Source organism: Panthera onca, chromosome A2 (assembly GCF_046562875.1).
Source record: "Panthera onca isolate mPanOnc1 chromosome A2, mPanOnc1 haplotype 2, whole genome shotgun sequence".
NCBI classification, from domain to species: domain Eukaryota; kingdom Metazoa; phylum Chordata; class Mammalia; order Carnivora; family Felidae; genus Panthera; species Panthera onca.
The window spans coordinates 97,838,700-97,863,903 of NC_138340.1; the positions used below are offsets into that span (position 1 = coordinate 97,838,700).

The window sequence follows — 25,204 nt, forward strand, 5'->3', positions numbered from 1 at the left end:
TCTGGTCCCTGTCCAGGTCTCCTTTCCACTACCTGTTCAATCACTTTGCCTGTTATCTGGATCAGAGATCCCTCTGAGGTCAATGACTACATTATCTTTGCCTTAAAATCAAGATAGGTAAATAATCTAATTTCAGTTTTGACCTAATTCAGTGTTGTCTCTTATCCATGTTCCAATTTCATCAATTGCAAATGATTAAACATTTTTTTACTAATGAACAGTGCCAGTCTAGAGTCCTGCAAAGCACTGTACCAAGAAGAAAATATTACTGTGTTACTGACATGTTACTGGGACAGCCCCTCATCATACAACTGTTAGGAGTTCTCTTTACCTCACACTGTTATAAGGTTCTCTAGATCCGGGACTGACTTGTTTAAGAGACCCAAGCAAATTTCCGTGCAGCTCTGAAGAAAAGCTTGGAATGTTCTCGAGTCTTGCTCAGAAGCCAACATAAACTTTCAGCCATTTCCTTATGCCTGAATATTTCCGGTGTCAAGCCTGACGAATCAACATGAAATCCTGTCGCTAGCCAAATTATTTATGAATGATAAAATCAGTAAAGTTAGTATGAATATGTGAAGATGAAACACATGCCCTTTTAGGAAGGGTTAATTAATAAATACCAGGGAGCATTATCCAAGCTTTGGACTTGGTTATCAAGTACTGTAATACCTCATCTAATGTAATATCTCATTTTAATGTTGAGAATTCAGTTCAATCCAAATGACCAAACTATTTATGTATATATGTACTTGATGCTGAAATAAAACTTGAAAAACATGCTTTTTAAGGTAAGGAGTAAAAGCTGAATTTGCGTAAAGGACAGCTGTGACGAACCTGATACAATGAATTCCCTATTATCTGGCATGGTTGGAAAATGAGGTTAATCACATATTCTGGCTTATAGGCAGTTACCATAGAGACAGTGCACATATTATCCATTTCCAAGAATAAAAGAAAGATAATATACACTCAACACTGAAACTACACCAAATGTAATTTAATTTTCCTCTGATGAGTCAGACGTACTTGATGATCTCGCAGTGCCTCAGAATAATCATTGTGAACATCATCAATTATCTATGTACCCTATTTATATAGAAGTGCTAGTTAATGGAGTTTTTCCATTAGCAGAAATCTGAATAATGTGAAAGTTTTCTGGACTTAAAAATACGTATATGGCCAAATTGTCGCAAGTTCAAGAAAATAACCTATTGCATTTGCAAATAGATCGGATCAACATAATGATAGTCGATGGGGTTATGGAAGGACTGGGAAGATGTATTTGGTTGTAAACTAGACAGAAAATTTTATTGTTTTTGTATATTAGTAGCAACATTGCAAAATCCTAACCACAGAAAATCAAAATAATTTTTAAGGAGCTATTCTTAGTCTCAATATATATGGTCAGAAAGTGTCTCTAAAAAATGACACAGCCTTTTTCTTTCCCTTAAACTTCACTAGCAATAGTTTTGCTGACTTGCAAACATATTTAAGTTCCCCTACTCATTATAACAAATATTTCTCTTTTAAAATGTGATACATTGTTATTTTTATCACTAGGAACATGTGGTCTTTGAAGAGTTATGTCTGACCTTTTTTCATGGATTCATAAAGCATATCAATATACTCAAGGCCTCTGAAAAATCTTATAGTTTTAAAACAAACAAACAAACGAACAAAAGGACTATTTCTCAAGTATATTTGACCATTTCACTTTTTTGAGATTATATATCAACATTTGAAGAATATATACCCAGATTTCACTGGCACTCTTAGGTAAAGAAAATACAAAATGGTAGCCTTAGAGACTTTTAAAAATTCTTTCCATTTGGAAATGAATGATAAGTCTGTTCATAATCTTCATCTAAAAAAAGCAAGAAGGATTGCTTAAATTGTGAGCTATTATAATACTCTTGAAATTATACTCATTTTTCCCATCAGTATCTAATCCTGGTAAAGTGGGTTTTAGGATGACCCATGAACCAACCATCAGAGAGCGTAGAAATCTATCCCTTCCATTCAGTACAACTAAATTTTGTGAGACCTTAATATTCACATCCCTGGCAGAATATTAATATTTCCAAAACTCAAAAATTTTAAATGTATGCAAGTTTCTCCATTGTCTATCAGACTTGAATCAATTACTGTACACACACACGTGCACACATAAACACATACCTTAGCCTATTCACCACTAAGTAGATAATGTTAGAGCAGTTCAGGAAAATACAATACTTTTAGATTTCTGAAGTATTTTGGACAAATTCATCAAATCTAACTATCTAAATTACTCTTATTAATTACCATTTAATTTTCAAATTACCACATACATTTTACATGATTACAAAAAAAGCACTTGCAATGGGAAACTGTACCCAGTATGGTTCCCAGAGAAATCTTTAATCAGTATTACCTGTTGATCATACACTAAGGTTTATGTGGGGAGAGGGAGGTAGATTTTTCTCCATATCCATCATATTATATTTACAAAAGTAAAGTGAAAAAGTGGAGGATCTCAAAAGCAAACTTGTGACTTCCTTGGGAAACTGAATTTACGGGGGAACCCCATGTTGTTAAAAATAAATTACAATTTTACCTACAATCCCCTTATATCAAAATTGATCTTCTAGGCATATAAGGTGGGTTCTCAAAGAGCAACTAGGAAATTTCCTTAATTAACCCCTTGTCCCCAAAGGTACCCTTTACAAAGTTTTCTTCCAGGCTTTCTAATCATAGTCCTTCCAGTACTACAAAGGTTGGCACTAATAAATTATGCTTATAGTCAAAATTGGAACTACTCATTTTTATATACAAGCATATCATAAGAAATAACGTAAAAACCTTTTACCCTGAGGCACATAAAATTAGATTAAATAGATCTCTGGTAATAACATTAAAAAACGGGTTAACAGGGGTGACTGTGTGGCTCAGTTAAGCATCCGAGTCTTGATTTCGGCTCAGATCACTATCTCACGTTTGTGAGTTTGAGCCCCACGTTGGCACTGACAGCATGGAACTTGCTTGAGATTCTCTCTCTCCCTCTCTCTTGCCCCTCCCCTGCTTGCACTCTCTCTCTCTCCAAAAATAAATAAATAAACTTAAAAAAATAGGTTAACAGAACCCAATAATTCTAATAATAGCTCTAAAAAATAATTTGTTATGTTTTAGGATATGCTTCTCTTTTCACAATTAACTCATCTTTGAGCAAACATGATTGGTCTGTTAGCAGTGTCAGTTTCTTAACTATTAAGGTGGATGTCATCTTCTTTCAATTAGTGAAGAAGAAAAGTGCATTTCCTGAAAGTAATTCTTTATATTTGGGTCAGCACAGTGGGGTCAGGATCTATATCATCAATGTCCTATTGGTATTTTCTCTTAGAGTTACAAACAAACAAACAAACAAACAAATGCAAAGCAAAAAGTTCTGGTCTTTATAGAAATTAAGTAGATATATTCATGCATACTAATAATTATACTACCAAGCGGATACTTACTGCTGTGTTTGCATCAGGGGCATATTGGTGCTCTCATAACTGTCCGTGTGCAGAGGGGGTATGATTTCCCCAGTCACAGGGTGGAACACAGGGAGTGTTGACAGGGGCCATGCTATCTCTCTATTCTTGGACATGTCACGAAGTTCTTTGGTAGATTTCTGAATAGCACTATGATGGACCAGCTGGATGCTAGATCAAAAAGAAATAAAACAACATCTGTTTAAAATCACATATTAGCCCAATGGGTCTTCAAATTTGAAAAACGTTATGAATTTTTTTCTTCTTTTTAAAACAAGGCATTATTGCACTTTTGGGCATTCTACAAGTTATCTCTGAAAGAAGTACATTTCACATACTTTTAACACAGCAACGCAGAAAGTTGCAAATCAATTTTTAAATAAATGTGTCTTTCATTAAACTAAGCTATAAAGCATTTTGTTAATATCACAGCCCTAAGTAACAAGCTAGTGCTCTATTTAATTTCTACGATTAAGATTAGACTACCATAGCTTTTATATTGTTGCTTCTGATGGGGCATTTATAAATACTCACAGAAGTTTCATTTTATGGTAGGTTATTACTGTAGATTCAGGAAAACGTGTATGAAGGGCCTTTTCATCTGTTATCTGGTTTATAGAAATGCAGGTTGGGAAATCACATAATATAAATGGCAAGTTAATATTCTGAATCTGAAATTTTAGGTTTAATTTTTACTTATGTCATCTTAGTTTTCAAACCCTTTTTATTTTTTAGTTTCTACCCCTCCTAAATATCTCTATTTAGAAAGCAGCTTTCACATTCATGTAATAAACTGTGAACGATGACAAATGAAAAAATAAAAGCATGACACACATGTATGGAGCATGATGAGCAACTGAGAAGTGAAAGAAATGATAAAGAAAATAACAGGAAAGAAGACACTTACTCTGGTGTTTGCATGTTTCTCTTTTCCCTAGAAACAAAACAAAATTTATGAATTAAATAATAGCATTGATATTTGGAACATTAAGACTATATGTTCATGGGATCTTGCATGATGTGGAAATGCTGACATTGTTACTATTAAATGCAACCAGGAAGCATTTGCCACCAGGTTGATGACATTACTTAGATGAGTACACATACAGAGATGGAATACTGATGAGAAACACACAGAAAGATGAAAAAAAAATGGAGATTAAGAATCAAGCTCTTGGAAATAAATTCTATGACATAATGAAATCAGGCTACATGTAAAAAATGGAAGAATTTGTTACTTGCTGCTTCATTAATTTTTTATCCTTTGCTTTGTTACCCTGACGTCTAGATAATCTCAGGAGATTCTTTTAATTGACATAGATGTCCTGAAAGTGCTAACTGTTCATGAAGTGAACACTCATTACTCAAATTATACTCTTATTTTCATTAATTTACTCCTAGGTTTATATGTATAGATACATATTTTCTTAAACATTTAGATGGTGCCACCCGTTTGACAGCAGAACAATTTCAAGAAGAATTCTGACCATCACTTCCGATCAAACTAAGACTATTTATTTAAAGTGCAATCACCATATCAGTAGATCCCACAGTCTCTGCACAAAATGGCTTATATAACCAAAAGAAGTAGCCTCAATTATTCTTGGGACTGTTTTGCCAGCATGAATTTACATCTAGCCTTAATAATTGTTGAATAAAGTAATTATGTCCCCTAATTTGATTGACTAGACTCAAACTATTTTAATTCATTTTAAAGGAATAAAGTACTGTAGTTTGACTTGAACACAATTTCAATTAATTTATAAAGTGTTTTATGAACCAAATGAAACTTGGCTTTTAATGGAATCTTATGTGTTGTTAACCTAGTAGGCTCTATAATTTTTTATTAGTGCTTTAAAGTACTCACACTCCTTCCCGTCGGCAGCACATGATATAAGCAAGTATTAGAAAAAGGACCAGTGCTACTGCCGAGGGCACAGCCAGTGTAATTAGGAAATCCGTGTAATAGTCTCTGCTTTTCAAAGAATCAGAAGGGGGTTTGTACTCTCCACCATCAGGTAAAATCCCCTCTCCTCGAATCACCTCCTGATAGGTGGACACTTGCTTTGTTTTATCAACCTGATATAAAAGAAGACAATTACACATCAAATTAATAGCTACAAACATGACAAGAGTTGAAGATCTAGACATATCAAAACATTCTTTGACACATTTCTCAAAAGCAATTTCTTCCAATTCCTTTATCATCTTGAACTTGCAGTTGTTTATGGCAGCTAGGAAGAAGTAATGAGCAAAAATAATTAAGGGTTGGGGCGCCTGGGTGGCTCAGTCGGTTAAGCCTTTGACTTTAGCTCAGGTCATGAGGTCACAGTTAGCGAATTCAAGCCCCACGTCGGGCTCCGAGCTGACAGCTCAGCCTGGAGCCTGCCTCAGATTCTGTGTCTCCCTCTCTCTCTGCCCCTCCCCCACTCACGCGGTCTCTCTCAAAAATCATCATTTAAAAAAAAGGAACAAAGGGTTTATGTTGGCCTAGTTTTTATGTCCTTTCCACAACATATAGACATATGTTCGGGAATCCATAAGTAATAACGCTATGTGTGTATGCAGATGTTCTTTCCTAGTTTCCCTCTCGCAAAACAAAGTATGTTCCTACTACTGTGTACATTTCTTGTCTCCTAGTGACAAACCTCTAGTGCAGATGCCAACAAACCATGAACTAGCTGATAACAGGGGTGTGTGTGTGGTTTCTAAGGTTAATGAAAGAGAAAAGACAAAACGAGAGACAATTTCTAAGTGACTACAATCTTGATCTTTCTTTCTGCCATCTAGCAGACAGAAGTAACTTTTAGGAAAGATAGCCGAAGGCACATGTCACTCATTTAATGCTACAGTTTTACTACATTCTATCCCAGAATCAAAAAATGCACATTTGCACTATATTAATTTACCTCCACATTAACTGAACCGCTTTCACGGAGTTGCATTTAATTGTTACAGGACTCTATATAGTCATGTGAACTTGGTCATTACATTTGTTCCCCTCGCCCTTCCCCCTCCCCCAAAAATGCTGGGGAGAATGATTTGTGGCTTTTCTCAGCATCCTCTCAAAACAAAACAAAACACTTGAACAACTTTGTGAAGAACACAGTGCTAGAAAAACTTTTTTTTTCTTGCCAAAGAATTGATGGTCTGCCTCCTTTAAGAAGGAGTGAACTAAGTAACTAATGAATTTCCTCTTTCAATCTCCAATGTAGGAAGCTTGTTGTCAAACTTGACCTTAAGCTTATTTTTTTTAATAAAGTTCAGGTCCTGATCTTCCATTTCTTTGATATCTTATTTATTATATTTATTGTTGCATTATTTCATTTAAGCCTCCTGAAATCTTCTGGGATGAGATGTGACATATAAATAAATGCATGTAGAATAAAAAATGAAAATCCCAATATTGCCATGTATAAAGTCTTACCACAGAAACTAAAATCTTCAAAGCCTAAGTCATCTTTAAACCTTTAGAAATTAGATAATATTCCTAAGCAGAAACCATTTACAGCAGGACCACAAGTAAAATGGCACTGCTGGGGCCTGCCATCCACGGACTTTGATTACAGGTACCCCCTCAAGTTATGATTGCGGCCTCTTCGTCTCTGGCACCCTCGCTCTGCAAATTCAACATTTACCTATAATACACGTAAACCACAGCATCTTCATAATTTTACTTGACTTAAAAAGATAAAGAAAGAAACTTATTTTCCTCAGACACAGCCACATACAAAGAGGAGTCTAGGGCCAAGGGCCACAGGTGCTAAGTGCTACAATGTGAATGCTATGTTCTCCCTTACTGGATCCGGGCAAGTTGCCTGCAGTTGGTTCTCTAAGACATGAAGTGACAGTTGTGTTTATGTGTCAATAACTTTGTTCAAATGTCAACTTTAAACTTAGATCGACTTCACTCACCACCAATCATCAAGAGTTGACAGAAGTTAAATCTAAAGGTCACTAAAGAAGTAAAACAACTTACCTATCTTCCAGAAAGCAAGATAAAAAAATACAAGTTTTATATAAAATATTATACATATCAAGTGTAGAGGAAACCTTACCTACATTTTCTGTAGTCTTTTAGAATGCTAATTAAAAGGTAATTTAAAAAGAGATATTTACTATTTGTGGGGCTGTGGGTAAGATTCTAATTTTGCACACTTGGAATTATTTCTTATTCCTTGAACTCTCCCTACAATTTGAATTTCTAGGACACTGACCCATAGCACAATATTGGTTTATTTTCAGATTTATTATTGTGCTATAGTCTCTCCTTCCAAAGTGGGTAGTGGCAGTGTATTTGAGACTTTCTTCATATGTCACACAGACTCCATATTTATTCTGACTTAGCAGCCACCTGGATGTCCAGGGGGATCATTGGGACCACCTGCCAAGCTAATGTAGCCCCAACTAATCAACGGCAGACTGAGGACAAAAGTGGAGATACTCTTCCCTAAATGGATACACTGTCAACGAGCTTGCCAAATCCTTAAAGTGGAGGGAAGTCAATTGTGTTAACAAAGTAAACCTAGGATTTGTTCCCAAAAGCCATTCAGGTTTCAGTCAAATCTTATCTCCAGGCACATCATTTATAATTACATTTGCAAAAACGAAATAAAATAAAAACTCACCAATGAAATTTTGCACCAGTCAATGTAAAATTGGGTACGAAACTTTTTATCACATGTTATCACAGGCTCCATTTCTTGACTGCATCTCAATTGATTCTGTGGATTTTCAACTTCTCGTAAACAAGAAGAAAATGGTACATCGGCACCAACCATGACATAAACGCTGCAAAAATGTGAAACTCTCAGGTTATCCTTTGAGAAAATTGGAAACACTGAAAAACAATCTACGCTGAAAGCAGGATTTATCCTTTTGAATTGAGGGATTATCTAGAATCATCCCTAAGGTAGGGGCCTGGGCTTTAAAAACAGTGATTCATGTAGGGGCTGCCTTCCATTCTTTCCTTTATTCAACCAATATTTACTGAGTGCCTTGGTGTTCCAGATACTCTCTTCATTCTGTGTTAATTTCTAAAAAGAAAAAATTTTTTTCATCCTATTTATTTTAATTCCAAGTAAGCATGTGTCTGTCACCTTATGATTACTGTTTGATAGATGATTTACATTTAAAAATTATTCTTAAATTATTTAGAAATAACACTATTGCTAAAATAATAAATAATTGTTAGTAATAAATCTCACTCGATTTCATTTTAATAAGACTCTGACATTACATCTCTGGAGGTGTGGACATGTAGCTATTCTACCCAAGAGTTCTGTCAGCTTTCCTACTGCATAGACCCCTACTGTTAAGTTTCTTATTATACTCTTTTATCCAACAAGTCAATCTAAGAGAAAGCTATGATTTGATAAGCACAAATTCAGCAAGCAAACTTTATTTTCTTGGTGCGTATCTTAGCAATTAGGGGGAAAAACTCTACTTAATTGGTCAACAAGAGTTTCACACACACACATGCACACACACAGAGACAGAGAGAGAGAGAGAGAGAGAGAGAGAGAGAGAGGATAGTGTTAAGAGCATTTAAATAATCTTGAAGCTGCTTGAGAAAAGGGCATCTCATAGGTCTTTCAAAAGAAGAGAGAAAACCAGGAAATTACTCTAAATAAATACTTCCTTTTCTAATGATAATGCTGTAGCTACTTATAAAATGAAATAAACCCATCAAAATTCCAGCTCTTTGCAGAAATTGACAAGCTAAACCTAAAATTTATACTGGAAATTCAAGGAGCCTAAATAAATAAAAAAAATTCTTAAAAGAAAATAACAAAGTTGGAAGACTCACAATTACCAATTTTAAAATTTACTACAAACCAACAGTAATCAAAACAATCAGCAATAGTAATCTAGCATAAGGACAGACATGTAGATCAATGGAATAAAATTCAGAGTTCCAGAATAAACTCTTACATTTAGTAAACTGATTTTTGTCACAAGTGCCAAGATAATTCAATGGAGGAAAGAATAGTCTTCATAGCAAATGGTACTGGTACAACAGGGTATCCACATACAAAAGAATAAAGTTGGACCCTTTCCTCATATGATATAAAAAATAAAAAAATAAACTCAAAACAGATCAGAGACTTAAATGTTAGAGCTAAAACTACTAAATTCTGAGGAGAAAAAGTCATACATTTTTATGACCTTGGATTAGGCAGTGGTTTCTTAGATATGACACCAAAAGTAATAACAAAAAAATCAGATAATTTGGACTTTATCAAAATTAAAAATTGCGTGCTTCAAAGGTCACCATCAAGAAAGTGAAAAGGCAACCCATGAAAAGAGAGAACGTATTTGTAAATCATATATCTAATGAGGGAATTATATCTACAATATATAAAGGACTCTTACAACTCAATAACAAAAAGACACATAATCCAATTTAAAAATGGCAAGGGATCTGGGATGCCTGAATGGCTCAGCTGGTTAAACATTGGACTCTTGGGGCGCCTGGGTGGCTCAGTCAGTTGAGCATCAGACTTTGGCTCAGGTCATGATCTCATGGTTCGTGAGTTTGAGCCCTGCATCGGGCTCTGTGCTGACAGCTTGGAGCCTGAAGTCTGCTTTGGATTCTGTGTCTCCCTCTCTCTCTGCCCCATCCCCACTCATGCTCTGTCTGTCTTAAAGATAAATAAAACATTTTAAAAAATTAAAAAAAAATCATACTCTTGATTTCGGCTTAGGTCATGATGTCACAATCGTGGGATCAAGTCCCATGTTAGGCTCCATGCTGACAGTGCAGAGCCTGCTAGGGATTCTCTCTCTTCTCTCTCTCCCTGCCCTTCTCCCCCACTCATGCTCTCTCTCTCTCTCTCAAAATAAGTAAATATTTTTTAAAATAAAAACAAAAATGGCAAGGGATCTGAATAGACATTTCTCCAAAGAAGTATACAAATGTCCAATAAGTACATGAAAAGATGCCCAACATCATTAGTCCTCAGCAAAATAGAAATCAAAAGCACAATAAGATAATGCTTCACATCCATTAGGATGGCTCTAATAAAAACACAGATAATAAGTGCTGGTAAGGATGTGGAGAAATTGGAACTCTCCCACTCTGCTGGTGGTAATGTAAAATAGTGCAGCCACTCTGAAAAATAGTCTTGAAGTTCCTCAAAAGGTTGAATACAGAGTTACCATATGATCCAGAAATTCCACTCCTAAGTATATACCCTAAGAGAAACGAAAATAGATCTCTTGTAACAAACGTTTGCACACGAATGCTCATAGCAACATTATTCACAGTAGTGAAGAGGAACAATCCAAATGCTCATTGATGAATGGATAAAAGGTGGAATATTCATACAATAGAATATTACTCAACCATAAAAAGAAACAAAGTACTGTTACAGGCTACAATATGGATGAATCCTGAAAACAATATTGTGGATAAGTGAAAGAAGCCAGTCACGAAAGACCACATATTACATGATCCCATTCATATGAAATGTCCACATTAGGAAAAGTTCTAAAGATATCAAGTAAATAGCGGTTGCCCAGGGCTGGGGCTGGTGGTGGTAGTAAGTGGTTGCCAATGGGTCTGGAAGGAAGGTATTAGGATGATGAAAATGTTCTAAAATTGATTGTGGTAATGATTATACAACTTTGTGAATAAGCTAAAATCCATTGAGTTATAGGTTTTATTTTTAAATATTTATGTATTTTGAGAAAGAGAGAGTACAAGTGAGGGAGGACAGAGAGAGAGAGAGAGAGAGAGAGAGAGAGAGAGAGAGAAAGGAAGAGAATGTGAAGCAGGCTCTGTGCTGTCAGAGCAGAGCCTGATGTGGGGCTCAAACTTGCGAACCGTGAAGTCATGACCTGAGCCAAAATCAAGAGGTGGATGCTTAACCGACTGAACTACCCAGTGGCCCTGAGTTGTATGTTTTAAATAGGTGAGTTGCCCAGTGTGTGAATTACGTCTCAAAAAAGCTGTTATTTTTAGGAATGAAATTAAATGAAAGTGCAGCACAAAAATTCAAAGCTGCATCAATGGAAGTACGAACTCACACCCTGAGTTGACAACTGTGCCCCAGAATTTGATTATACAAACTCATTTGGTTGCTGCTCTTTGTGTCAAATTTATATTTGGATTTAAGATTCATTTGAAGGAACATTTTTTAAAAACTATGGTGCCTTTGGGAGACAAATGGTATATAATGGGCTAAAATTAAAGATGAAAATAAAAATCAAAAATTCTGTACAAAAAGTAGGTAGAAGAAACCACTGTGGAGTATTCAGATGATAAGTAATTATAAATATATTCTATTTAAAACAAGTTCTTACTTTTAAGCTTATAAAAAGCCAATTTCTATTCCCTTACTAACTGCTTAGCCAAGATCTTATTTCTCCTTAATAATTATGAAATGTACTTATAAATACAGAAATAAAATGAGTGTTTTTATAACTGTTAACTTGCTTTAACATGACATTGATTTGCATTTATAATTGGTAAGAGTTTAAACTAATTCAAGATAACATAAATGGGCATAAGTTTTCGGTGCTTTGAAATGTTTTTCCCTCAAATTATAAAAGCAATATAAAAGCGTTACATAAAAACTGGGATAAAAAAACAGAATTAATTTATATTACCAAGATAACTATTTTCATTTTCCAATGTACCTTGCAGAGTATTTTTCAAATGCATACATTTTAACCTAACTACAATCATCTCTAAAATATAATTTTGCACCCTGCTTTTTTTCCTTAATGCATCATAAGCATTTTCCACATTGTACAGGCTTTATAATTATAGATTTATGGCAATATATTTTTTAAGTGCACATGATTTATTCAACAATTATTTCAGAGTCGGACATGTAAGTTGCTTCCAAAGTTTTGATTTTATAAATAATATTGCAAAGACTATCTCTGTGCATATTCTTTAATGTTACTATCTTAAAAGAGATGCCTAGAAGTAGAAACATTTTTATGACAGTTGACACATACTTTCATCTCTACTTGGATGATCCGTAAGCTTCACAGACTTAATATGTTCCGAACTGAGCTCATCGTCACCCCACCCCACCTCCACCTGTTCCTCCTTTTCCATCTTCTTCTCTCTCGATGATTGGCATGGCCAGATGCTCAAGCACCATCATCTTTGACTCCTGTCCTTCTTTCCACATATTCAATCCATCATCAGTCTCTGACATTTACCCTGCAAGAACTCTCCCATACACCTGTCCACTTTGTTCCATCTCACTGTTACAACCCTACTTCTGATCACCATCACTTTCCACAGGCCGTGGAGCAACAGCCCCTTAACGATTCTCCTTGAACCCAGTCTTTCTCACTGTCCTCAGGGAGCCTCTTTGCAGAACAAATGAATGAATAAAAAGCATTACACCAGTTTTAAAACACAGGCAACTGCTTATTTGAAAGTTGCTAAGAGAGTAGATCTTATGAGTTCTTTCTCATCACAAGAAAAAAAACTTGTTACTAAGTGAGGTGACGGATGTTAACTAAATTTATTATGGTAATCGTTTTGCAATATATACATACATCAAATCATAATGCTGTACACCTTAAACCTGTACAGTGTTACATGTCGATTAAATATCAATAGTGGAAAAATAAATAAGTTAATAAATAAAATGCAAACAGACTACAAATGTCATGCTTGAGAGAAGGAGATATTAGATTTGCCTTGCAGGTCCAGAAAATGTGTATTCATTGTTTCCTTTGCAGAGCCTGTAAGCTTCAACATGTTGGCTTTTTACAAAAAAAAATTTAGTATAAGGCCATGAATAATAACTCTATGCTATACATGCTAAAATTACATTTTTCATAATCTGTTTTCCTTTCGGCTCACTTTTTGATACGCAGAAACAAAATTTTTACGAAGTGAAACAAAAAAGATCATTACACCTTTATGACCTCAGTCACGTGTTTTCAAGCTTTAAAATGTGTAAACAGCTGAGATGGTAACATATTGTCAAGTATAAGGCTCTCAAGCAAGGTTACCAAAACCTCAGAATCTTGAGAATTGATTTACATGGAAGGAATTTATTCCTTCTAAAGGAATCTTTTCTTCCAGTTTGAACAACTCAATTTCCCTTGAGGTAGAACATATTCACTGTGCCTTTACACATACAATGTTTTAAACCAAGTAACAGGTAAAAAAAAAAAAAAATTAAGCCCAAACTCTGCCTTTTTCAGCCAGATTTCTGTTAGCTAAATGGATCCAATGAATGCATACTTTACCTATTTGTCCAAGAAACGAATGTGCCTTATTCTTTATTTTGTGTGTATAGGAAATAAAAGAGAGTTTAGGGAAGAATGTGTCCACATGTTACATGTTGCCTGGGAATTGAGCTCTTAAAAGAAAATGCACTATGATTCCTGCCTCTGTCCCCCACACCATGTCTTTGTTCTGTGCATATCTGCAACCAATCAATCAAAAAATAAGATGAACAATAAAGGATAAGTTAAACTAAATAAAAGATGTAATACAGAATAAGAAATACAATAAAGGGCACTTCCAGACTCTGTTCTACTGTTCACTTGCTCCTCTCCATTGGAGAAAGAATAAATTATCAGAAGAGGGAACTGGCACACACTGAAGGGTCAGACCCTTCTAGTTCTGTGTGTTGGGGGGAGACTTTCCTGCGTGCAGAAGGGAGGCATTCGGGTTCAGTCTACTCTACCACTCTTCACCATGTGTTATATTTTGCAAATGTCCCTAATGCTTCAGGATAAAACAGAAACAATTTTTCTTGGTATACAGGGCTTTATCCAGTCTGGGTTTTGCCTCCTTGGAAACTACCACTTCTGGATCCCTGTCGCCCAAATCCATTTGAAATAGGTTGCCAAATCCATCAGGGTTTCTCCTACCTAAAGGCTTTTGCTCAAGCTGACACCTCTATCTAGAATCCCTCTTTGCTATTTTTGGGGGCAGGTTAATTTGTATTTTAAACTGAGATCATGCTTCCCCCTCCTCTGTGAACCCTTTCCAGGCATGGAGCTGAAGTGAAGGAGATACACTCTCTGTGAATATCTCAGCAGTGGTGTGTATGACACTGTTTTCTAATTATCTGATTACTCACCTGGTCCCTACTAGATTGTGAGCGTAGATTTTTTTAAAATCACTGTACATTAAAGATTAATATAGTATTCCTGAATACAAATACTTAGTAAGCATTTAACTACAAAAGAAAAAATGAATCTATATGTGGAACGTAGAATAGACTTAAAAAAATCTTTAATGTTTATTTATTTTTGAGAGAGAGACAGACAGTGTGTGAGTGAAGAGGGGCAGAGAGAGAGAAGGAGACACAAAATCCGAAGCATGCTCCAGGCACTCTAGAGCCTGATGCGGGGCTCGAACTCACGGACTGAGCCAAAGTCAAACGCTTAACCAACTGAGACACCCAGGCATCCCGAACAGACTTTAGGCATATAGCTATACTGACTTATACTTACAAAAATAGATTTATATGGACTTCCAATTTTTACATTACTAAGGCTCTATTTTAGAATTTCCCATCAGGTTATCAGCATCATTCCACAAAAGAATGTTTGCACCAAAAATGTAGGAGGCACGTGACTTAAGAATAAAGGACAATCTCATAAATCAGAAAACACGGGGACAAAGTCAGCAGAGCACTACAGACTGGCCCAGGATCATGACCTTGCATCAGAGCAGTATTTGGCAGCCACTGACTTACATTCTCTTCCCCAAGTGTAACTTCTCACTGAGGCCTTCATAGGGCAGAAAGCAAACAATTAATTAGAGGGAGTATTTTGTGAGATTGTCTAACGAATAAACTAGGATTCTCTGTTGCTGATTGAGGCTAGATCCACATGCTTCGGTAACCAGAGGAAATAGTGGTGGGTTTGACAATCTCTTATGAAAAGTGAGTATATTCTTTAATCCTCACACCCCATCATTCCCTTCATAGCCGCCATTTACACCACATCACTCACCCCGGGCTGGCAGCTCTGCCATGCCTAGAATGAAATATGAACCCACTCCTCTTTCCACGAGCTTTATCCCAGGCTAAATGCACCCACGAGTCCTTAGCCTCTGGCTCCCTATCAGGAGCAAAAGCAGCAGCAGCAAGACCACACCCAGAGCGAGCACAGTTGCCCGGGGTTATGGGTCTGGCAAGGGAAAGAAAATCTTTTCAGGAGGCTCAGCCTTCCTTCGCAGGAGCTTATTTACTTTGAAGTAAATCTTTGTAATTGTTTTCTGCTAGAGTTAGGAGAAGTTTGAAAGCTGTCAGTGAGCCTCGAGAGGTGCACAAATGTACATCAGGAAGGATGAGGAGCCAGGATGCTGCAGAGGGGGTTCTTGGTGATTGACATTTAACAGCACTTGGGGCTGCAGAAGGGCAGTGGGTTTCCTCTGATGGGTCTACTGCAGAGAACTTCTATTCATCTGCTGTTTATCTGACTCCATCTATCAAATATGGAAAAACTTGCCATTAGCAGATTGTGGCTGCCATGAGTAGTAGGAAATAGTTTCATGGAGATATCATTTGTGTGTATGTTTAACAGGCTGAGACTTTTGCTACTAAATATTAAGCAGAACTCATTTATCAGGTGCTCAATTAATACTTCAGAAGTATATGACTACATCTTTAAATAAAATCTTAAAACAGAAAGGGACTGGGACGCCCAGGCGTCTCAGTTGGTAAAGCATCTGACTTCAGCTCAGGTCACGATCTCTCGGTCTGTGACCTCGAGCCCCGCGTCGGTCTCTGTGCTGACAGCTCAGAGCCTGGAGCCTGTTTTAGATTCTGTGTCTCCCTCGCTCTCTGCCCCTCCTCCACTCATGCTCCCTTTCTCTCTCTTTCTCTCAAAAACTAAATAAACGGAAAATAAGTTTAAAAAAAAAGAAAGGGATGGAATTCTTTTGCTATACTGACCTTACTTCTTGAACTTTTCAAAATTTCACTTTTAAAAGGGATTTATAGCCCAGGTTACTTTCAAAAGAAAGTACGGAGGCAAAAAGTATTAGGTAAATTAAGAATTATGATTCTTACATCAGCAAAAAGGAAGAACGGCACAAGAGAGGAGTTAGTCAAGCACAGGATTTATTTCTAAGTTTCAGGCAACAGGGTAAAAAATTATTTGTGTTACCAAGGCATTATATAACAACTAAAGAAGATACGCAAAATCATTCCAGGGACAATTTTTTCTTCTGGAATGATACTCAAGTATGATCTTGTTTCACTGGTGTTCATATAGGGACACTGGAGTAGTAGAGTTGGCATTGCATACAATTTATAGAAATGCTATTTTAAAAGACTTATCATATGAATACTTTGTAAAGGTTACGGCTTAACATTAAATTAAAACTCATGGAAAGCATTTCAAGTTGGGAAGGGATCTGAGACAACAGGGTCCAAATAAATGCCATGGGACTGACTCTCTCAAATATCTGACAGCACATGCCTCCCTCTAGCAGGTGCTAGGGGGTCAGTCAGCTAATGACTGAATTCTCTAACAAGTACTTATAGGACAAAAATTCTGTTCTTAATTTAGAGTCACATGCTCAGGCCCAGCCCTAGACTCCAAGACTCAGAATCTCTAAGGGGAAGCAGGAGCCAGGAACCTATCCATATTTTTATTAAAGCTCTACTGGCAATTCTTAGGCTAGACATGGTTGAGAAGCACCATTTTTTTTTTTTTTTTGGTCAGCGTTTGGTTTAGATAGTTGTTCAGTTCAGTTTAGGGTCATTGTTTCTAAAAGAGCCTCTGTGGGCGGGGCCTGCACTACCGATTATGGAAGAGTGAGCCCAGAAGAAAGCACAACCAGGGAAAACCCTACCAATGCCTGTTTCCCAGGTTGCTTCCTCTAACATCTTGTGGTCATTGTTTTAACAATCATTGCAAACGCATCACTTTAAGAAACTGTTGAAAAGACTCCAGCTTTGGAGAATGTTTTCAGGGGAGATTCTCTGTTCATCATTTTCCATGGTTCTACTTTAAATACTCAGTGGGAAACAGAATCTGAAGTAAAAAAATTTAAGCTCTAAAATTATGGTTTCATATAGAAAGCCAACCAATAGATAGACAAGAGATAAAGCAGCTATTTTTCTCAAAGCACTTCTATGTGTGCTTGACTGACTTCAAAATCCATTACTGTAACATACAAGCTACAATTTAATTCTGAAATTTGTAAGTTGGACTTCACAGCTCACTGCTTATCCCTTATCCCCCTTCTACCTACTCTCCCATACTTCATCTGTGTCTATTTGTGATCTCTTCCCTTATTTCCAACAAAGTTCTCTGTTAAAGCTGCCCTTAAATTTAATTCTTATTAATCCAGGTATTTTAGTTAATTCCAGATATCATCTGTATAAAAATGTTACCATGAATATGGATAAAGGAGGAGTTGGAAAGGCATATGCTATATAAACTGTGATTTATTCCATATCTCGTATATTTATAGAATGGTTTAAAAAAAAAGGTAGATCTGCTTCAACCTACAGGTTAAAAATTAAAGACCAAATTTGATTTGATGTTGACATTCAATCCTTTCAATTTATCCAGGCATGAAAAGTGTTTCTTAAACTCTATACAGGTATAAGTCATCATTTGCAAGGCATGACAATAGACGAATCCCTCTCAAATGCACTCTCATTTAGACACTATAACAACTCTGAAGGAAGAAAGAGTACAATGCCCATTGGAGCAAATGGGGAAACCGAGGCACAGAGGAGTGCTGCATTTTGCCCAATGTCACCCAGCTTATGAGTGACAAGGCCAGGCTTTAGGAATAGGTTTCAAATCCATTCCAGCTATCCATCACCGACACATGGTGGAAAGAATGTTAAAGCGAAGAAATAGTTTCCTAGAATAAAGTTACAGCAGTCTGAGTGTCCTGCAGCTGATAACTGGGGCATCAATTTCCTTTGAAATTCAGGACCCTAAATACTCAGCTCCTCTATGGAAGGTACAAAAGACTTAGTGCTATAATTTATGATGCTGATCCTGATCTACAATTAGAATTCACAGGACCTGGAACATCAGATATAAAGAACCATTAATGTAACCTCTTTGTCAATATAGAAAATTGCTAGTGTTTTCATATCTGTATAATACCTACTTATTAAAAAGAATGCAATAGGCCATCCTTTATCTACAATAAGTTTGATAAGATCACCATATTTAACAATGCATATTTAAGGCAACGAGATAAAGGTCTGCTTACCCCTCCTTCATGTCATTAATGGGCAGTGGGACCCTGCCGCCCCGGTCTAGGGCTGACGTGATGTTTATGGCGTTCAGACGCTCTGGCTGCCACACATTTTTCACCGCCCCAAGAAAGTCTCCAAGAACCTCGCTGGCCAACATTTCTTCTACATTCATATTTTTAATGAAGAATTCTGCTTGATATGGTAACGGGAAGTCTAATTTTGGTGAAAAAGGATATGTGTATCTTTAATAAAATAGTCTTTCGAAAGAGAAACAGATGAACAATTTGAGACTTGTTGATTTCTGTCATAATCCTGGCTTTGGGGAATAATAATATTGACTTTAAAGACTTTCTGCATAACGGAGGACATATCTAAAAACATAACATACATCTGACACAGAATTTTACCTACAATGTAATCAAATCCAAGGGATAGCAGGGCAATTTGTAATTGTAGGATCTGACCAAAAAAGATAAAAATGCCACACCTGCCTCAAATTTCCCAGTGACTTGCCAGTCTCCTCCCCTGCCAATATGGAAGGAGTATTTCCAGAAAACTCTACGTGGGTAGGAATAATATTTTGTATTTGTAGTGTTTTAAAATCGACAGATCTTTTTCAAGTACATGGTCTTATTTAATCATTACAACCCTATGTACTTCACTGCCCATTTGAACAGAGGACAAGGTTGAAGCACAGAGCAACGTTCTTTCCAAATAGAGATGTTACAAAATATCTGTAATTGTTTGTGAGTTATTTACATATAATTTGAAATACCATAATTTTAATTTGCAGTATTCCTGATCTTTTTAGAGCATGCTGAAACATTACTTTTACTAAAATAAATACTGGTTATATTTTCAAAAAGAAATCTGAAATCATAGTAATTTCTCTTTTGATCACTCCATAATTAAATATTCTAGGGAATTATATTTTAAATTTCTCACAAAATTCCCTACCTCATGTTGTTAGAGATTTACTTAGCTTTTTTCCTTTTCAACATCTCATCAAAATTTCCCTCTAAAAATTTTTAAATTAATATTTTTAAGTAGCCAATGTCCAATTCAGACTTTCAGTGTAACTAAGTAGAATAGATAGAAATAAATAAAATTTACAGTTGACTTTTGAGCAACATGAGTTTGAGCTACACAGGTCCACTTATATGTGGATTTTTTTTTTATATAGTGAGTACTGTAAATGTATCTTCTCTTATGATTTTTTCAATAACATTTTCTTTTCTGTAGCTCACTTTATGGTAAGAATACAGTATATAATACATATAACATATAAAATATGTGTAACAGACTTATTTATGTTATCATTGGTAAGACTTCTGGTCAACAGTAAGCTATTAGCTATTACTAGTTATGTCTTTTGGGAGCCAGAAGATATAAACAGATTTTCAACTGCTCAAGGGTCAGCACCCTAACCCCTGCATTGTTCAAGGGTCAACTGTATTTCAGTTCCTCAAATGTTACTCTTGAATTAAAAAACATCATTTCCTATATTCAGATTGTTCTGTTAAGATAAAGAATAGCTTTGGGGTGCCAGGCTGGCTCAGTCAATAGAGCATTCAACTCCATCTCAGGGTCATGAGCTCAAGCCCCATGTTAGACATGGAGCCTACTTAAAAAAATTAAGATAAAGAATAGCTTTTTATGTTTAATAATATTTCTGTAGTAATAAAGGCTACTTTTTTGGGAATACTTACTATGAGGTAGGCCAAGCTAAGGGACTGCGGTGAATTATCACATTTAATACTCACGACCAGGGGGTGAGTAGGTACTTGCTCTGGATTGTCAGAAGGGGAAAATGATCTTTAGAGAGGCCCAGAATGTTGCCATCATTTGAACTTGCCTCATATATTTTTTATCTAAGCTAAAGGAGACCGTGTATATAAAGTGCTCAGTGGAGCTCCTAGCATAGAGTAAGAACTTATAAAATAGTAAACTTTAGCAATTATTATAAATAATATGAACAAGCTGTTTACCTGAATTCTCCCCTTAGAAGGAAAAGAAATTATTTCTGGACTATATACACATTTAAAGTCCTCAGTAGTAATTACACTACATATATTCTCTGATTTACTTCATTAAAACTCATACATCTGTTAAGTATTCCACTCTTACTCAATAATTAAATAAAAACTAAAAATTACACAATAAATAACTGAAATCTTGATGACCTCACCTCTTATGAAGCCTCTTTAATATTAAAAGACATTTGAAGCCAGAGGAAGATGATCAGGGGAACATGTTCAGGGGAAGATGTTCAGGGAACATGTTCAGGCTTTAGAATTTTCAAGGGGGTTTTCTAGACCTATGGTGTCTCTTCCTAAAGACTGAGTTTTTCGAGGCTCTAATCACGGAAGGTTCTTTATTCATCTTCTACACTGCCATTTATTCTGCTTGTGATTTTGTTAGATTTGTTTGATGTATAGCCCATCTGCAATCTTCTAAAATATGATTTATTTATTCTATTTTATGTAGATAAGTTTCCTGTTTTATACAGATACATTTCCTGTTTTATACAGATAAACAGTAGTTTAATCATGCCACATTTTTCTCCATAGTGAAAAACAGCCATGCATAAATATGTCATGAAGAACAGTTTCTTGGCAATAAATAATATTTATAAATAATACCAAATATAGTTTTTGAGTGTGCTAGAAGTCTATCATCCATTAATTTTACTCCGTGTTTTTATATCCACTTTTCCAAAAAAGCGTGCAAAACATTTTTCTTATTATCAATGCCACTTTTTGGAGAACTGTTACTTGGTTTTTCCTAATCCATGTGACCCTGTTTCGTGGCTCCTTTCTGAGACACACTGCCGCCACACCCCTTGGAGCCTCTGGGCCCTACAGCTGCCTGCTGTCCACCGAGCCAAGAGCTGCTGCCAGACCTTCCAAAGATGAGTCATAGGAGCTTTCTAACTTTGGGGAAATCCCATGCCTGCTATCTTTGGACATCACAGAGGCCAAGGGAACGGCAGGCCAACAAATTGGTGGCAGGTCTCTGAGGCACTAGACCCAATTTAGAGAATCACTCTATGTACTCTCCTTGAGCTCCAAGCTCTGTGATTCTACATGACTAATTTCCCATTAGGTCTCTCAGAGGAGGAGACAGCTGGGCAGAGAGTCAGACTGAGCATGATTATCCTGATATGCAACTCCTGCTATTTCTCTTCCTAACCTTATCCGGGAGACACGGCATGTGTGTAGGCCCTGCTCAAAGATGTACATCCTAGTGCCCACATGCACTCCATCGAGACCAGTGAGGATAAACGCACGCTATTTGGTTCACTGGTTTTCACAGTTTGGGGCCACTGAACCCTATGTAAAAGACAGTGGGGCAGCTCTGCCCAAAATAAAAGTGGAGGCTTCCAAAATCTATCTACTCTTCCTCCTTCACCAACACACCTTTAAAACCCCCGATACAGGGGCACCTGGGTGGCTCGTTGCTTAAGCATCCGACTCCTGATTTGGGCTCAGGTCATGATCTCACAGTTCGTGAGCTTGAGACCTGTGTCAGGCTCTGTACTGACAGTGCGGAGCCTGCTTGGGATTCTCTGTCTCCCTCTCTCTCTGTCCCTCCCCTGCTCATGCTCTCTCTCTACAATAAATACACATTAAATAAAATAAATAGCCTGTAAAGCCAACTTTCAATCTTACATATGTATCTGCTTGAGCATAGGTCTCTACATATCAAACACATAGAGGACGGATGCCCGTGTATTATTCTGTATCTACCAGTCCTGAGACCAGACTTGAGGAGGAAGTTCAAACTGTATACCAGACTGTCTTTCAATCTGTAGGGACTTCTGTACCTGAGAAAGGGGAGCCCCTCTGGGAGCATAATGGTGAGGTTAGTGGTCCAAGCCCACTGTAATGTAACTATATCACTACACTGATGAATTCCCAAGGAGAAAGGGAATTTTGTGATTATTCTGACCATTAATGGTACTTCAATTCTATAAGGATAGCTTAGACTGGATGCAAGCATCCAATTACAGTTGCAAAAGTCTTCTGGGTCCAAACAGGAATACCTACCAAAAGCCCTTGGGAAGTAGAAAAAGGGACAGGGAATCATCTGTCCAGGCCCACAGAACTGGCATTTGAACTTGCCTTTCATATATGAAAGTCGCGTTAAGTTTTAAACTAGCACACTGTTGTGTGCAACTGACGCTGCTAAAACACGTGGGAAAAAACTCACGTATAGGGGTTCAAAATCTTTAAGCAATCTCCCCAATTATGTTTTGCAGCATCAATTCTATAACTATTGCTTTCTTTCAAATAGTGTAGAGGTATTTTTTAACTCAATTATCAAGAATTGCAAATTAGTAGGTTCTAATAAAATATTTTGTTTGCTCATTTAATTGTACTGGTAAAAAGAACTATGAATTCCCTATTTAAGATGCACAATTGCTTTTACTAATTTTATGGGTAAAAATGCTGTGTCAGTTCTTCTGTTACCCTCATAAATGATATCTAGCATAGAGAGGAGTATCCCATGATTTACAAATTTTAACTACAAAGTTTTTAGTGGCATGAATTTTTTCCCAACTGAATGCCAGAAAAGGGTCAGAATACTTGAGAGTGCAACTCTTAGAATATTTCCTGTGTCCCTAACCTTCCAAATCCTTGGGAGTAACTGACAATGTGACTATATGTAACTCCAAATTGCTGATAGGCTCCAGCAATGCGTGATTTGCTATTTAGGAAGGAGACTGTGACCCAAACTCCAGTGTTTTCCCATCAACAACTCTCCATCTTCACACACAATTAAACCACTACCTATGATCAGTTTTAAAGTAAAGTAATAAAACTAGCTAATAATTACTGACTGTACACTCTGAGCTCAGCCCCATGTTAAGTACATTTCAATCCTTAACTCAGAGACTCCTTCCTTACCCCAGACTTGGGAGAGAAATGCTGGTCTTAGTCTCATTTTACAGATGATGAAACCAAGGCGTGGAGAGGTAAGTGGCCCATGTGTTTGGCCCCCTATTCTGAGCTTTTCAGCATCATCACACATCATAATATTTTATAACCAGTTAAATATTGCTTCACTTTCTTTTCTACACTTTACTACTTTATTGGTAACATTAGGTATGTGGTACCTTAAAATCTTGAACTGTGTTTTACATAGACACAAAACATAATGAAATACTTCTGGTAAATAAGAAAACAATCAGCAACATATCCTTCGTACCTACCTTCTGCTGACATTATATTAATTATCAAATTATGCCTTGCAGTCTCAAAGGTACGCCTATTGTAGGCAGTTATCTATTAGAAAAAGAAAATCATATTAAAGAAGTGAAATGTTATTTGGGAAATGAAATTCATTAAGGACGAAATGAAAACAAATTGTCGTTCTTCCCATTTTCGTTATTTGTTTATATACTTACAAAATGTGCCTTCTCCAGGCAATAACGACTCAGAGCTTTTAGCAATGTTATGGGAAAATAAATAATTAGTCAAGTCTATTTAACATGCAAAAACAAAAAGTTAAAATCGGAAAGACCCTTTTATAGAACACCATTAAGTGCTAGTACCAACGAAGATGCATCATTAGTAAATGGATTAACCATTAGAAATTACTTACCAGTGCCGGTCTAAGATTTCAAAAAAGCCAAAACAATGTATTTTTGCACTTTTAAATGGAGCTGAAGGATCATACTAAAAAGTACACTTTGAAAAAAAGCACATCTCTGTGTTCTTTGTATTCAGTAATAAACTGCACACCAACCAGTCAAAAAAATGCATGAATAACCCCTTGGACCTCGTATCTCCCAATGGGAGCAGAAGAATAATAAGGATCATAGCCTGTAAAGCTTATGGCACATGCTCAAAAACACAAATCAATCCCTTTGTAGAGTCAAATATTAGTAAACATTTGCAGAGCCAATGAACTTACATCAAAGTCAACCCCGAAATGGCCAGTGCAAACACCAAACAAAGCAAAGGCCAACAACAAGATAGGGCCTCAAAAATTAAGGAATAATTAACTTTATAACAGATATTAAATCATTCAGACAGGTGTGCAGTACCTCAAAAACAACAAATGATTGTGCAATCGTCTTAGAATCCCAGCACTAGCCTTCTGGCAGTGACAAGCTGTAGTGCACATTGAGACAAAAAGAGCAGGACGAAACTGACTCAAACGAAAAGAACAATCTGGCTCATTTAAAAATAAATATCAAAGACTGTTATAGCATCATCTGTGAGCTTTAAAGGAAAGAAATTACGCTCACCAGAAATATTATTTGAGAGAACAATAAAAAAAAAGAATTTTGGAATAAGTCCAAACCTTTAACACTATTTGAAAGTACATATTCTGAAAAGCATATTATTGCACGAAGTTAAAAGGATTTCTCTGTCCCCAATTTGTCAAATTTCTGTTGGGTTTAATGACTTCCTTGTTGCTGTCTGTTGGGACACATAATCAACAAGTTTCCCACGGGACACTAAAATTAAGACGAGTCATTAAAATAAATTAGGAACTATTGCTCACAAA

The 25,204-nt window shown here is 36.4% G+C and overlaps 1 protein-coding gene across 12 annotated transcripts in view; it reads right to left on the reverse strand.

Moving 5' to 3' along the window:
- The window catches only part of SGCE (sarcoglycan epsilon), a 69,586-nt gene that overhangs the window by 9,954 nt on the left and 34,428 nt on the right, over nt 1-25,204 (reverse strand). For 4 of the 12 annotated variants that reach the window (XM_060632483.3, XM_060632492.3, XM_060632488.3 and 1 more), the window contains 6 exons: nt 23,901-23,973; nt 18,700-18,898; nt 8,144-8,306; nt 5,383-5,594; nt 4,423-4,449; nt 3,498-3,686 (listed from right to left, as the gene is read on the reverse strand). In XM_060632483.3, coding sequence (XP_060488466.1) covers nt 3,498-3,686; nt 4,423-4,449; nt 5,383-5,594; nt 8,144-8,306; nt 18,700-18,898; nt 23,901-23,973 — 863 coding nt within the window. Of the gene's footprint in view, nt 1-3,493; nt 3,687-4,049; nt 4,124-4,422; nt 4,450-5,382; nt 5,595-8,143; nt 8,307-18,699; nt 18,899-23,900; nt 23,974-25,204 lie in introns of those variants that run through there. The other 8 variants (XM_078442433.2, XM_078442438.2, XM_060632484.3 and 5 more) reach the window with 5 other exon arrangements.